Source organism: Penicillium subrubescens (genome assembly GCF_028828155.1).
Source record: "Penicillium subrubescens strain IBT 31985 chromosome Unknown utg000002l_segment0_segment0, whole genome shotgun sequence".
Lineage (NCBI taxonomy): Eukaryota > Fungi > Ascomycota > Eurotiomycetes > Eurotiales > Aspergillaceae > Penicillium > Penicillium subrubescens.
This window is the reverse complement of record NW_026643152.1, coordinates 3595408-3610000: the sequence shown is the minus strand read 5'-3', so window position 1 is coordinate 3610000 and position 14593 is coordinate 3595408. Positions and strand designations below refer to the sequence as shown.

At 50.5% G+C, this 14593-nt stretch overlaps 3 protein-coding genes across 3 annotated transcripts; 1 reads left to right on the top strand and 2 right to left on the bottom strand.

Moving 5' to 3' along the window:
• The first annotated feature begins 755 nt into the window (after positions 1 to 755).
• N7473_002669 (H(+)-transporting V1 sector ATPase subunit B) lies at positions 756 to 3205 on the top strand. The gene is made up of 9 exons (XM_057148609.1): positions 756 to 943; positions 1015 to 1099; positions 1172 to 1191; positions 1264 to 1299; positions 1359 to 1520; positions 1579 to 2170; positions 2242 to 2271; positions 2329 to 2517; positions 2579 to 3205. Exons 1-9 carry the CDS (start codon positions 845 to 847, stop codon positions 2878 to 2880), a joined length of 1515 nt encoding a protein of 504 aa, XP_057012263.1. The 5' UTR covers positions 756 to 844; the 3' UTR covers positions 2881 to 3205.
• Positions 3206 to 3599: 394 nt separating this feature from the next.
• Positions 3600 to 5920, bottom strand: trpB (tryptophan synthase TRP5; the record flags this gene model as incomplete). Its single annotated transcript, XM_057148608.1, has 3 exons — positions 3600 to 5331; positions 5399 to 5702; positions 5785 to 5920. The coding sequence occupies 3 exons, from the start codon at positions 5918 to 5920 to the stop codon at positions 3600 to 3602; spliced, it is 2172 nt and encodes a 723-aa protein (XP_057012262.1).
• Positions 5921 to 7821: 1901 nt separating this feature from the next.
• Positions 7822 to 10512, bottom strand: medA (transcriptional regulator medA; the record flags this gene model as incomplete). The annotated part of the gene is made up of 4 exons (XM_057148607.1): positions 7822 to 8256; positions 8315 to 9834; positions 9898 to 10063; positions 10492 to 10512. 4 exons carry the CDS (start codon positions 10510 to 10512, stop codon positions 7822 to 7824), a joined length of 2142 nt encoding a protein of 713 aa, XP_057012261.1.
• Between the last annotated feature and the right edge of the window lie 4081 nt (positions 10513 to 14593).

Genomic DNA, 14593 nt, shown 5'->3' with positions numbered 1-14593 from the left:
TACCGGATCTAACGCTAATGTTACTCTCATTCCTTTATCTTTGATAACTTGAGGATTATGAGAGGACTTACACGAACAATATTTTGTCGACAATGCTGTAATAATTATTGGATTTGGGGACTTTTGAGGTCCTAGGGAGTAGCGCATGCTGTATTTGAAGAGTCTGGTTTTCGTGCTCCGCTAGGGACGCTAAGAAAAAGTAGGCTCACTATTCATGGCAGCACTTGATACGAGGTGACCGTGTCAGGTTATAGCACACCAGTATCATATATCACAAAAGAGAATATGGTAGAAACGTGAAGTAGAATAGATTTGTACACAGAGTCGCATTAGCTATCAACAGTGTCTTCATGGAGATAGCTCGGAGTTTTCTCGAGCTACGAATCGAGTTCTTGACCCAGATGTATGGCAGAATCAATATTGGTGGCAATAGCTCTTGCTCTGTTTGAAAAAAGCTCCTTGGCCGCCACAGGAGTTTTCGGGATGAAGACACCGTGCCAGCGGGCACTGGGCAATATAATGGGCCGTGAGGAATGATTAGTGGATCTCATACGGTATGAATGGACTAAATTTCAGGTTAAAGTACAAGCAGCTCCAAGATCTCATAGAAACAATATAGAGCACGGAATATCACTGAAATCCACCAAGATGGATTCTCCCCAGCCATGCGGGCGGAGTATCAGTCGTCACCCATATCACGTGCCACGTCACCGCCCGAGCTTCAGCGTCCAGACAGCTTGGCCAACCCCCCGGCCATCCCACTCTCTTGCTATCTTCTACCCCCCATCCGACCTTTTCTGTCTTGCGCCGTGTCCGTGGAGGATCTTGATCTGATTCGCCCGCCATGGCCGACTTCGTCGACCCCCGGATGTCCTCCATCAAGCCCCGCATCCGCTACAACACGATCGGAGGTATCAACGGACCGCTGGTTGTCCTCGACAATGTGAGATCAGCCCTCAGCTCGGCCTGGAACTAAACGTGGAACCCTTGCTAACTATGGATTTCCACCAATAGGTCAAGTTCCCCCGTTATAACGAGATTGTGTCCCTGACGCTTCCCGATGGCACGGAGCGCTCCGGTCAGGTACTGGAGGCTCGAGGTAAGCTTGTCCCGCTGCTAGTATAAGCTAAATTCGTCAGTCGGAAACTAATATTCCTTTTGTTTGATATAGGAAACCGAGCTGTTGTGCAGGTGCGCACCGATACCGAGCCCTTTCCCAATCCCCTTACAAATGAGGTGTTAACATAGCCAATTCGCGATTAGGTGTTCGAAGGCACTTCAGGCATCGATGTTAAGAAGGTATAAAGCCTATTTTGCATGGATTGATATATGGACCAGTGCGCTAACTCTGCGGTCAGACTAAAGTCGAGTTCTCCGGCCACAGCTTGAAGCTGGGTGTGTCCGAGGACATGCTGGGTCGTGTCTTCGACGGTTCAGGCCGTGCCATCGATAAGGGCCCCAAGGTGTTGGCGGAGGACTACCTGGATATCAACGGACAGCCTATCAACCCGTACTCTCGAGTATGCGATACCGCCCAAATCAACAGCAAGTTATTCAATGCTAATCCGATCTATCTAGGTCTACCCCGAGGAAATGATCTCCACCGGTATCTCCGCTATCGACACCATGAACTCCATCGCCCGTGGACAGAAGATCCCCATCTTCTCCGCTGCCGGTCTTCCCCACAACGAAATCGCTGCTCAGATTTGTCGTCAAGCTGGTCTGGTCAAGCGTCCTACCAAGGATGTCCACGACGGTCACGAGGAGAACTTCTCGATTGTCTTCGCTGCTATGGGTGTTAACATGGAGACCGCCCGCTTCTTCACTCGCGATTTCGAGGAGAACGGCAGTATGGAGCGTGTCACTCTGTTCCTGAACTTGGCCAACGACCCCACCATTGAGCGTATCATTACACCTCGTCTAGCCCTGACCACCGCCGAATACTACGCCTACCAGTTGGAGAAGCACGTCCTGGTCATCATGACTGATCTGTCGGCATACTGTGACGCTCTGCGTGAGGTTTCTGCTGCCCGTGAGGAAGTGCCCGGACGTCGTGGTTACCCCGGTTACATGTACACGGATTTGTCGACTATCTACGAGCGTGCTGGCCGTGTTGAGGGCCGTAACGGATCCATTACTCAGATTCCCATTCTGACCATGCCTAACGATGGTATGAGAAATACTCCTCGCCTTGATGTTAATGATGTTAGGGCTTCTCCAACTGACTAATATCCTCTCTAGATATCACTCATCCTATTCCCGATCTCACAGGTAATTGAACCACCGATTTGACTAATTGTATTCTGCTAATACAATGGATTCTTGCAGGTTACATTACTGAGGGCCAGATCTTCATTGACCGTCAACTCGCCAACAAGGGTGTCTACCCTCCCATCAACGTGTTGCCTTCGCTGTCACGTCTGATGAAGTCCGCTATTGGTGAAGGCCGTACCCGCAAGGATCACTCCGATGTGTCTAACCAGCTGTACGCCAAGTACGCCATTGGTCGTGATGCCGGTAATACAAATTCATATCTCCTCAAATATAATCCACATTCTAACATGTCCGTTCCCAACAGCCGCCATGAAGGCAGTCGTCGGTGAGGAAGCCCTTTCCTCCGAAGACAAGCTGTCCCTGGAGTTCCTCGATAAGTTCGAACGAACCTTCATCAGCCAATCTCCATACGAGTCTCGCACGATCCACGAATCCCTCGACATCGCCTGGAACCTCCTCCGCGTCTACCCCAAGGAGCTGCTCAACCGTATCCCCAAGCGCGTCCTGGACGAGTTCTACGCCCGCTCCGCCCGCAAGATCGCCAACAAGGATACCCGCGACAACTCGGGCGAGCAGCAGCAGAGCAGCAACCTCATCGATGCGTAGATGTAGAAGTGGCGGCAGGTGTATTTTCTGGAATATCTCGGGATTTTATGTTGTTCGCGCTTGATGGGGGATGAAAGAAGCGCGTGGGTATCCTGGGACCAAACGTTTCCTGTGGGGGCCTGCTTGATCATTTGTTCCCATTGCATATACTCTTCTGTGCGGTTGTATCTGTTTTCAGCTTTCTGTTCTCGCTTTTCTTTCGCGTGTTTGACCCGATCTACCCTCCCAATACAATTTTTGGATCCACCTTATGAAATATTCTATCTATAGACTACGAAACACTGAATTGATTATCGTCTAGAATTACGATGTGGGATGATCAGCCCTACGAGTCCGAAGTAGCAGGACCCGGGCTTGAAACAGGTTGTTCACGGAGGTGGCCAAATTTTTACATGACTGGCAGCCACATGTCCAGCTAGAACTTCAACCGAGTTACGAGGAAGACCATTGAAAGTATTGACCATGTATTTTGTAGAACCCAGTATGGACATGAGAACAGACTCCACATAAAAATGAGGGAACAAATCAGAATACACGCTTTTCTGGAACTCCCGTGCAAAATCATCTAGTAAAGAGTCTTCAAACGTCGTCAAAGAAAATTGAAAAATGGAAAAGGAAATATAAGGCATAAAGCCACTATACTATCTGGCATCATATAATGAAACGCCGAGGGTACTGCGGCCTTGAGATTCAAGGGAGGATGAGGGAGGATACACTGCTTAGAAACGCAGGTCCCAGCCGATCTTGGGACCCAGACGGGGCAGCTCATCGGCGACGCTCTGGACATCCTTGTCACCACGACCACTCAGGTTCAGAACAATGTTCTCGCCCTTCTTCATGGTCTTGGCAAGCTGCATGCAGCCCCAGACAGCGTGGGAAGACTCCAGAGCAGGGATGATACCCTCGTGCTGGGAGAGGGCGCGGAAGCCAGCAAGGGCTTGGCTGTCGTCGGCAGCGATGAAGGTGGCACGGTCAGCGTCCTTCCAGGCGCTCAGCTCGGGGCCGACACCGGGGTAGTCCAGACCGGCGGAGATGGAGTGAGTCTCGGAGATCTGACCGTGCTCGTTCTGAAGAACGTAGGTGCGAACACCGTGGAGGACACCCTTGGAGCCACCGGACAGTGTGGCGGAGTGACGGGGGGTATCAACACCATCACCACCAGCCTCAACACCGATAAGCTTGACGCTGTGGTCGTTGGCGAATGGGTAGAACATGCCGACGGCGTTACTGCCACCACCAACGCATGCAACAACTGCGTCGGGGAGTTTGCCAATGGCCTCCTTCATCTGCTGCTTGGTCTCCTCGCCAATAACAGACTGGAAAGTACGGACAATGGTTGGGAAGGGGTGGGGACCGATAGCGGAACCGATGATATAGTGGGTGGTGTCAAGCTCGACGACCCAGGCACGGAGAGCCTCATTGACGGCATCACGGAGAGTACGGCTACCAGCATCGACGGCAACGACGGAAGCACCGAGCAGCTTCATGCGGAACACGTTAAGGGCCTGGCGGCGGACGTCCTCAGCACCCATGTAGACGGTACACTTCATACCGAACTTGGCGCAGACAGTGGCAGTAGCGACACCGTGCTGACCAGCACCGGTCTCGGCAATAATTTGGGTCTTGCCCAAACGGCGAGCAATGAGAATTTGACCCAGAGCGTTGTTAATCTTGTGGCTACCGGTGTGGTTAAGGTCCTCACGCTTCAACCAGATGTTAGCACCACCGACGTGATCGGTCAGGCGCTGAGCCAGGTGAAGGCTGCTGGGGCGGCCCATGTAAGGATAGTAGGAACGGAACTCCTCCCAGAACTTGGGGTCGTTGCGGGCAACATCGAAGCCCTTCTCGAGCTCCGCCAAGCAGTCCATCAGGGACTCGGGAACATATTGACCACCGAACTCGCCGAAGCGGGATGGCTGTGCAGATGGGTCCTTGGTGACGTTCAGGGCCTCCAGTTGATCGGCCAGGCCGGGACCGGCAGGGGTCTCAGCCTCAGTGATGACCTTGGTGGGGGCCGACTCGGCATCGGGCAGAGCCTTCTGAACAGCCTCAATCACATTGATCTCACGAGTCCAGGCACCCTGGGCATCACGCTCGCGCTTCAGGCCTGTGATGCCGGAGAGGTATTCCTCGGCGGCCTTGGCGGCCTGGCCAGCGGGAGCATTACCAACAACAGTGATAATCTGACTACCAATAACGACACCCTCAGCGGTGTCCTGGATAGACAGGAAGTGCTCACGAGTGCTAACACCGAATCCAAGGGCAGCAGGGACGTTGCCGGAGTATTCGTGAACACGCTTCAGGAGCTCTGGTATGTTGGCGCTGATCGTGCCGGTGGCACCAGTGACACCCATGCGGGAGACGACGTAGATGAAGGAGTCGGCAATCTTGCACAGAAGCTTCATGCGAGAGTCGGAGGTTGCGGGAGCGATCAGAGGGACGTAAGAAAGACTGCGTTAAAAAAATGAGACGAATTAGTTCTATCCAATTCCGATTCCAATCAATCCAATTGACTTACCCAGTGCTGGCGCAGAGGTCACGGAAGCGAACGGCCTCCTCTGGGGGCAGATCGACCATAATGAAGCCATTGACACCGGCCTCCTTGCAGTCCTTGAGCAAACGCTCCTCGCCATAGCGCAGCACAGGGTTGTAGTAACCCATCAGCATAAGGGGAGCCTTCAAGCCGCGGCGTCGGGCGGTGCGTACGAGTTCAAGGACTGTGGTGACAGTAACGCCGTTCTCGAGGGCCTTGGTGTTGGCCTTTTGGATAGTGGGGCCATCAGCAATGGGGTCTGTGAAAGGGATACCGAGTTCAATGATATCTATAATGCGAATTGAGCGGTTAGTTCCCTATGTCTATCATTTCCAAGTACCCCGCCAGCATCATAGTGTGAAATGACATACCAGCACCACCATTCTCCAATCCAAGCAGAATATCAACAGCCTCTTCAACAGTGGGGTATCCGGCAGTAATATAGGCAACCAGAGCAGCACGGCGCTGCTCCTTACACCTGGCAAAGGTCTCCTTAATGGCGTCCATGGCTGTGGGCGCGGAGGTGTGGTGGATCGTGGGGTAGAACGAGTGTGGCAATAAAAAGTTCTCAAAGACGGTCAATTGAGGCCAGGTATATTAATGATTGAACCGAGAGAGAGTCTCAAGTGACCCAATGACTCGAAATAGCTCAATGTACTTGAATGGGTGGCAGGTATGTTTGAGGAGAGTTGGTATCCGGGTGAGTCAGTCAATGGGACTTGCCTTTTTCCACCGTTTTCGCCCCGCGAGATCACGTGTGGCGATAAGATAGTGCTTAATCAGCATATAATTGCCCAGATCGGGATGTGGCGAGTGGTTATATGGATCGGAAGATCTTTTCTTGCTAGACAAAGAGAGGAAGCGAGTAATTAAGAGTCAAGTTGAGGATTTCAGTGTTATAGCTTTGATGCTGAAAACCACCGGTGTAGTTATCTAGAAATGAACAGTGAAGAAAGCTTGATAATAGGTCTTAGATCTTGAACTTTTCACAAAGAGGCTGAAGCTGGGAAACGGCACTTGTGGATGAGTCGTGATATGGTACTAGCTTATGAAGATGGATTATAGGGATCATAATACTGAGTGTGAGAAAGTCAGTCCACCAGAATGGATTATTTTCACGTTTATAGACCGAGATCTACTAACTTATGGACTTCGGGCATTATACTTGAGGTCAGTGTATAAATGTTTACGTAATCAATAATGCAGGCCGCTGTCGGAGCAGCTAGGAAGCCCTAGCCAAGAAAGTCAAGGAAACATGGCCTACCTGATTATACAAGAGGACCAGTTTTACGATTGTAGTGCGCGGGGCTTAAATCAACAATTTCATAGATTAAGGGAGTTGAATTATGAGGATTAGGTAAAATATTCACATAGTGTTGCGGATTATACCAGGTAAGTGTAGCCTGCTGCCATAACATAAGAAACAAATACAAGATACACTGAAGAATTCAAATATAAAGAATCAAAGATGATCAGAAAACAATCGATCAGTTGGAACGAGCTAAAATAACCAAAATACACAAAAAGCCCTCGGCACAAGGGGGGCTATCTTCCCAAAACGCCACAACAATGCAGTGAACAGCAATAACAACCCTCAGCTCAAAACAAGTAACAAATCAACAAGATAAACCCAAATTAATCCAAGCGGAGAGAAGGCAGTCCATACCAAGCAGGATCCAAGAAACTCTTCAAGACGTCCAAAGACAACTTGACAAATCCCAAGGGCCCAACCCTGCACAAACCACCATATCCCCCGATACGCCGGGAGCGAACATAGACAAAAAGCCCAAAAGGCAAAGCCCAAAAACCTCCAAGGTTCCCAAAATCAGCAAAAAAAAAATCAAAATCAAAAAATCAAAAATCCCAAAATCTATCCCAATCCGTCCTGCGAATGCATAAGGAATGACTGCAGCGCCCATGCTATGCCAAGTACTCGTACAGTAGCCCAGATAAGTGGTGTAAAAAGGAGAGTAAGCCCAAAATGCCCGGCAAATGTGGAGTATGCAACCCAAAAAAAGGAATGAACAAGACACCGTCTAGAGATGAACAGAACAATGCAAGATAAAACAAAACAGGGTCTCAAACCGCGGTGGCGACAAATATGCAAAATGATAAGTTTTGGGTCGAGGTGGGCATTTCGGCATCATATGTGTAAGGAGAGACGTGAAAATCGTAAGTTAGCTGTCGACCGGGCCGTCAAAGCAGAGCGTAGAAAGAGTGACTCTCCAGGGAGAGAAATTCTTTCAGGATCTGCTCGAGGTACCGGCGACGACTGGGCTTTGCGTAAGGAGTGACAAGAAGGAAAATCGTATCTTCAACAGAGCAAGAGGGGGAAGTATGAAAACAGAAATGGAGAAAAAAAAAAACAGCAACAAACGCAAGATCGACCAGAGTTCAGAGATCACAGATCAGTGACCCTGCGCTCCATCGTGGATCGGATACACCGGGTCCATATAGCCATAGGCTGCACTAGTCGAGGGAGTCGGAGTGCCGAGATGTTGCATCTCCCAGGTGGTCCGCGGGGTCGGAGCGACCAGGCTGTGGGAATGTTGAGGCTGGCAGATGGCAGGATATGAGTATCCCCCGACGGAAGAGTATGGCTGGCTGATAGGAGGCATCACCGAGCGCATATCGGGAGCAGCGGACATATCTGGATGCGAGACGTAGACCGGGGCAGGCAAGGCGTGGTGGTGGCCGTAGGTGCTAGCAGGGGCAGAGTCAGGGGGCGACTGGGGGGAACCAGCGCCGTGAGGCTCGGTGCCAGAATCAGAACCAGTTCCGTGGCTGGCGTAGTTTGTCATCGGTGTAGGCAGAACGCCTGCGGTGGATGAGTAGCTAGCAGACTGCAAAATAGTTAGTCAAACTGGAATGAAGCAGAATATGAGAGGCATGATGACTTACGTATTTCCCAATGATCTTCCGCAGAGCCTCGGCAAGGATGCTCCAGGGGAATACCTTGACGTCCTTCTCAATGTTACGTGGCTTGGGTGCAGGGAATCCCATGATGACCTTGAAGAATTCCTCGCTGTCGGCCTTAGCCTTGGAGACGGTAAGTGGGCGGAAGCCCTCCAGGTTTCGGCGAATGCGGTTCTTCTCCTCAACAGTAAAGCGGACAGAGACCAATGACTCGAGGAGATAGATAGTGTCAACGCTGGTGACGAAGCACTCATCCTTGCCTTCCCAGTGAATGCAGCTAATGCAAATGCTGTTGGGAGCACGCTCCTCGAGAGTCACAGGCTTGAACTCGGCATTGATAGTGCTACCAGTTTGAGAGCGAGTGAACTGCACCAGACGGCGCTGGGACTCACGCTCCTCTGCACTCCAGCCGGCGGCCATGGAGTTCAGGTCACCGTTCAGCTTCAAGACAGCCTTGGTCGGGTACATAGCGTACGGGTTGAAAGTCGAGTTCTGACCAAGGCCGCTGGCCTGCTGCAAAGTGGATGTGCGGATCAACATGGGATTGGCAGAGTTGGGAGCGCGCGCTGGCGAGGGACCCCGGTGCTGGGACATGGAGTGAACCATGGCGAGGCTTTGACTCCGCATTTCGTTAGGTCCAGGCATATAAGACGGGCTCCAGGCTGGGGTTAGAGGAGATGGAGCACGCAGCGCAGGTTGAGAAGTGGCCGAGCCGCTGGAGAACTGGATAGGGCCAACACGGGGAGAAGAGGCAGCGTGGAATGGGGTGCTGAATCCTGTCATGGCGGGCAGAGTCTGCAGATAGGGCGAGAAAGAAGCCGAGCGGTTGTCACGGTAGGTATAGTTGTCATGCTGCTCAATCTTGGGCACCACCTGCGTGGGAGTGGGCCGCTTGGCCGGCACAGAACCAGCCATAACATTGTCCGAGTACGAAGAGAACTTTCTCTTGCGCGACTCGGCATCGGGCGAGGGCTGCGACACCTGTTCGTATGTATATACACCAACCTGCAAGGTAGTAGGCTGGCAGTCACTCTGAGTCTCCAGGACAACCTGGAGGGGGACCGCCACGGAGGGCGAGCCAGTTGAGATGAATGACGGGGAATCAGCCGAGAGGCAGTATTGGAAGTTGGTGCCTTGGAAACCGATGAAGTGGGGGTTGCACTCGCACTTCTTGCTTCCAAAGACAATATACAAGGCGCCGTAGGACGAGCTGTGGAGATCGAAAGGGGACTGGATCTGCACCACTACCCGAGTACCCTCACATCCACGCTGAGGGCTATATGTGACGATCTCCGGGACTTGGCGGGGTCGGGTACCCATCATGGGCGACTGGGCCTCTTCGTACGAGCTAGCATACTCGTTGTTGGGCATATATGGGACACAGTCCGAGATCTGGCTGGCCTGGTCGGCCATGGGAGAGGGGACGAGAGAAGTAGTCACGTAAGGGGATTGGCCGTATGTCGAGTACGAACCAGCATCCTGCAAAGAGCGAGTGGAGGCGTAGTCTGAATCGAGGGTGTCAGTATGGGAAACACTTCCGAAGTACATCCATCGTGTGCTAAACATACCGAGTACGGAGCCGGCAGCGGGCTTCTGGAAACTAGACATAGACAGGATCGGCTCAGACTTGGCCCACAGGCCGTCTGAAAACGCACCGACAAACTGTGACTCTTCAGAATCCGAGAAATCCAACGACTCGCCTAAAATTAGAGGCGTTTGGAAATCCGGGTCGAACTAAACGGGAAAAAACCAGACACAAGTCAGCCAAAGACTCGAGAAACGAAACACAAGAAAGGCCGCACAGGCAAGCTAGATCAGGAGAGTCGCAGAAAAGTCACACCGATGATGGGGAGGAATTCAAACAAGGTGAACCAGGATCAATAGCAACACCATGCAGGCTTCCAGAAAGAGAGATGGAGGCAAAACAGAAACAGGAGGCTCACCAAAACACTGTGAGTCTTCGAGTAAGCCAGCTTGAAGGTGTTGCAGCGACTGCAACAAGACTGAACTCTTTGAAGTAGCGAATGACTGGGAATTTATCCACAAAAATTGACCACGCGGAGGACACGAGAAAGGGGTGTTCTCCGAGACAAGCGACAACGAGACAGAACGAGCGACGAGCTTGAAGCTTTTTGCGGTCAGGCTCAGAGAAATGGCGGTACCAACGGGCCTCGAATCACCATTCAGCAATGGGCGTGAGGCGCGAATGGGCGGGGACTAGACGATGGATGGCTGCAGCGTGAGATTTGAAAATCGTACAGGTAGTCCAATGGATCAATGGTTCATCAAGCCGAGCACGAGAGTTGATTTCCACAGACTGGCGAGATTTCGCTTTCTTTTCTCCAATTCCCGTGAGGTTTCGGGAATGGCTTGATGTCGATTGGATCGGGAGGCGAACTACTCCAGCAATGAGTACGAACACGTTCCAAGTTGCAGGGTCCAGGGTTCCAGGCTTGTTCTTTGGGTGTCTGATTCAGGCTTTGGGTGGGAAAAGGGAGATAACTTGGGAATCGATCAATGAGGAAAAGGTAATTGGTTCGATGGATAGAAGCAAAGGCAGTGTGAGACCGGATCAGTGCATCAAACCAAAAGAACCCTGAACTTCTCATCGACAACGAAGCCCAAAAGCCAATATCTTGGACCCAAAGAACCATCAAAGCCACAACCGATACCCAAGACCAATGATAGAAGACAGGGGGTGGGAAGAAACTCACCAGGTGAATCAGGATCAAAGACAAAATTGAATTGCCCCTTCGACACTTTGACGTCGTCTGTGTGTCCTAATATGCAAGATCCGTGACGAAACGAGCTGGACGAAAAGAGGAGAGTCAATAACAAACACTCTCTCGGAGATGAGATTCAATGCAATAAGATGAGATGGAAATGATGACCCTCTTTCTCAAGGGGAACCCGTACTATCGAAAATGATAGCAGACGGGGAAGTCGAGCCGGCCGGGCATCAACGACGCTCATCATCTCCCAGAGGCCCGTTGGCTATGATCCAACGGGTTACGATCCCGTCGATTAGGGCCCGCGACTGCAAGGAGATGGAACATCTGGAACATGATGCCCTAAAGAGGAAAGGATGCAAGGCACGAGGGGAAGGGGAGTGAGACCGTGGGCAAAGGGAAAGGAGGGGGGGATGAGGGGAGGGAACGAAGGGGAGAAAAAAGGATGCAGTGTCATAGTGTCATGCAGGTAATACAGGAGCATTAACTCTGTTTTGGCGACTTACCTGATCCTGATAGTTCAAAGTAGTGGCCCAAATGTAGTTTCCGTCCGAGACCTTTCCAATAGATTGGGATGATCGAAGGTGCTTTCAGCCGAGACAGTCGATTTCACTAATAGCTCAAATAAATCGGAATTCCAAAGACGAAACAAGACGTCTCTGGCGATCTAGAACGAGTGGGAGAGCAAGTAGTGAATAGCGAATGAGGCTGAGAAATCTCGAGGTTTGTTGAAGACGGTAGTCGTATATCGTAGATTGCCCCGTGCTTTCTTTTTGATACTTGTCGGGTTGTCCAACGGAACAAACGGGCGTCTACACGAGAGTAGTCGACCAGTAGGGGAAATGGAAAGCAAATAAAAATCACAGTCGCAAACGAACCGCGACTGCGTTTCGACTGAACAATCTCCGAGGCTCAGAGTCGTTCTGGCAAATGAGAATATTTCCCTGACGATCCCCAAGGGCGAATGATTGTCGTCGCCAAAATAATTAAAGATTAATGAATATTCGGGTTATAACCGGTTCCTGCGTTTTTCGTTTCTTGTTGTCCTTCTTGTTCTTTTCTTTTGTTTCTTTTTTTGAGCGAGAATTCCGATAAGACGGTTTGGTTCTCGAGGGTTCCAGTCCAGAATCTTATCTTCCAAATAGCCCAAAAAAAAGTTCTAGTAGTAACGTAGCGAACGTGGTTCTCGTAGCAGCAAATAGCGAGCGTAAGAGCGAACGTGGGGAGCGAATGTGTTGAGACCTTCAAGTTGTCATCATAAAAGGGTCCTTGGAAATAAGGAAATACTTCAAAGAGGAAGGGGAGAGGAGAGGGGGAAAGGGAAGCGAAGCAAGGATGGCGAAGGGTTAAAAGCAAAGGCCATATACGAGCGATGGATTATTATTAGCAGTGTTGGTCGGGCAGGTCAGAGTGCAATTCCTCGACTATACTCTTCTCGGTAGGGGAACAAGCAGTGGAGGGGGGAAGTGGTGGACGGACGACGGTGGACAAGTGTGGGCAGGGCCACTAGGGCCACGAGCTGTGGAGTCCCGGGACTCCTACGCTTCTCTAGTTTGGGTAAGGTGTGGAAAATAAGAGAAAATTGAAAATTGATCCAGGATTTCCATGATTTCTGATAATATAATTTATTTTTTTATGATTTTTGGGGGGAACCTGGGAGGGTAGACAAAAATTAAAAATCCAATATTCTTTTTGGGGGGCCGGTTGGTTCCACCCTTCGCCCCAGTACGACTAAGTCACTAACCGACTAGCGGGAAATCGTGGCGGGGGATGCACAGAGCCACAGAGCATCATGATATCGAGGAACTGGCATCTTTGCATGATGACAGTCTTATTAGACATACTTACTGATCGAATGATCGCCTCATCGTGTCTTGAATCAGCTATAGGTAAGTTACTATTGATCTAGAAGCACAGAGTTGCTAGAACATACTATGCACCGGGTCTATATTTGTCTGGAGATATACTCCGGCCATAGGGTCATCGAGTATTCTATACTTGGCGATGGTAAGAAGGCCTGACCGAATAATCGAGTGACACGGTCCAGGGTTTCGGAGATAGAATGACCATCATCCGGCTGAGCTAAATATGTACAGAGTACAGTATACTAAGCATTTCTATAGTAACCTGGCAACTATTTCATAGTAATAGCCTCACCCAGGATAGGTCCCAGTACGTTGTAGACAAGGTATATCGTACCTATTCCAGCGTATATCCCGAGTCCTCATCACAGACAAGTACCGTCTCATTATTTACATAGTCTTCTGTAGTGGTACTTCTTACCTCGCCCAGCGCCTCGGAAGCCACTCAAAGGCGTCGGGGTTACCGTTCCGAGGCGTCCGACCGGGCAGATCCTAAAGATCTCCTGGTCGGCCATGCCTCGTCTGACGGCACCGTTGCGATTTCTTTTACTCAATCTACAATCAGAATATTCTCTCAATACCAAGATCGAGGAACCCTGGTACTGGAATTTTAAAAACTTTCAATCAATCTACTCCATATGTTACATATCAACTGGAATGGCCAAGCAAATGTCCATGGATACAAGAAATACGAAAATACGGGAGAGTAGTAATGCGACTAAAAAAATGGAAGAGCGTGGAACAGACAGCAAATCGGAATAAACACCAATCTGGCGGCCTGCGCCGCGAGGAAAAGTGGAGCCCACGAAGGTTGACCGGCAGGTGGTGAAAAAAAGAACAGGGCTGCAGGAAAGGAATAAAACCATGGACGGTAACAATATCATGAGTGAATAATGATAATGACGAAGGAACAAAATCGAAATGAATGACTTCATGAACTAACGGCAATATGATGAACTACCGAAATTACCCTCACTTATCCGGTTCAATGCCCTTTACACAGCCCAACCTCAAGGATACCCCCTAGTATTGAGTACTAGTACTAGGTATTCACAGATTGGATGTAAGGCCCTTAGGACAGGCACTCACCCCGTAAAAAAACAATAAACACCCCAAACAGAGGGCAAAAAGCGGAAAGATTGTAACGCTATCCAGGTCAACAGCTGTTGTTTCTTCCTCTACCTACGCCCAATCATCGATTTCGTTAGTCTTCCGAGGCCATCCTACGGTAGGATTGACTGCCAATCAGCATTGTCAACTTGCTTACTGCTGGTATAATTAGCAGCTAGCTATCCCAAGCAGCTCTAGCTCCCGCCCTAAGCTGAGGACATCTTAGCCCGTTCCATCCAGCTCCCGGCTGTTGTGTGCCACTGGAAGCGTGGATGGACTTTATGGTCGGGAAAACCGGAGCATGATTACTGTTAGCTACAGACGAAGTGATTGCTTAACTCGGTGCTAAATGCGAGCCACTGGTAAAGGGAAGCTCCAAGTGCGCTTGGCCCTTACCTAAGACTTGGATTGGATCTTGAGACTTGGCGAAAGGACAGGGCCTGTCCCTTGGGTCGACTCCAAACTAGTGGAGGATTTTCCCAAAGCCCAGCCTCCTCCTCCCACGCCTTTACTCCTCCGGCTCAAGCCACCCTTAACGGGGCAGAAGACCCTGCATTTGCAAG

What these genes read in the sequence shown, in the direction of transcription:
- N7473_002669 (XM_057148609.1), top strand. Translation starts at nt 845, where the DNA reads ATGGCCGACTTCGTCGACCCCCGGATGTCCTCCATCAAGCCCCGCATC. An exon ending in TCAGGTACTGGAGGCTCGAG is followed by an intron (nt 1,100 to 1,171) that starts GTAAGCTTGTCC and finishes TGTTTGATATAG; the next exon opens with GAAACCGAGCTGTTGTGCAG. An exon ending in CGCCATTGGTCGTGATGCCG is followed by an intron (nt 2,518 to 2,578) that starts GTAATACAAATT and finishes CGTTCCCAACAG; the next exon opens with CCGCCATGAAGGCAGTCGTC.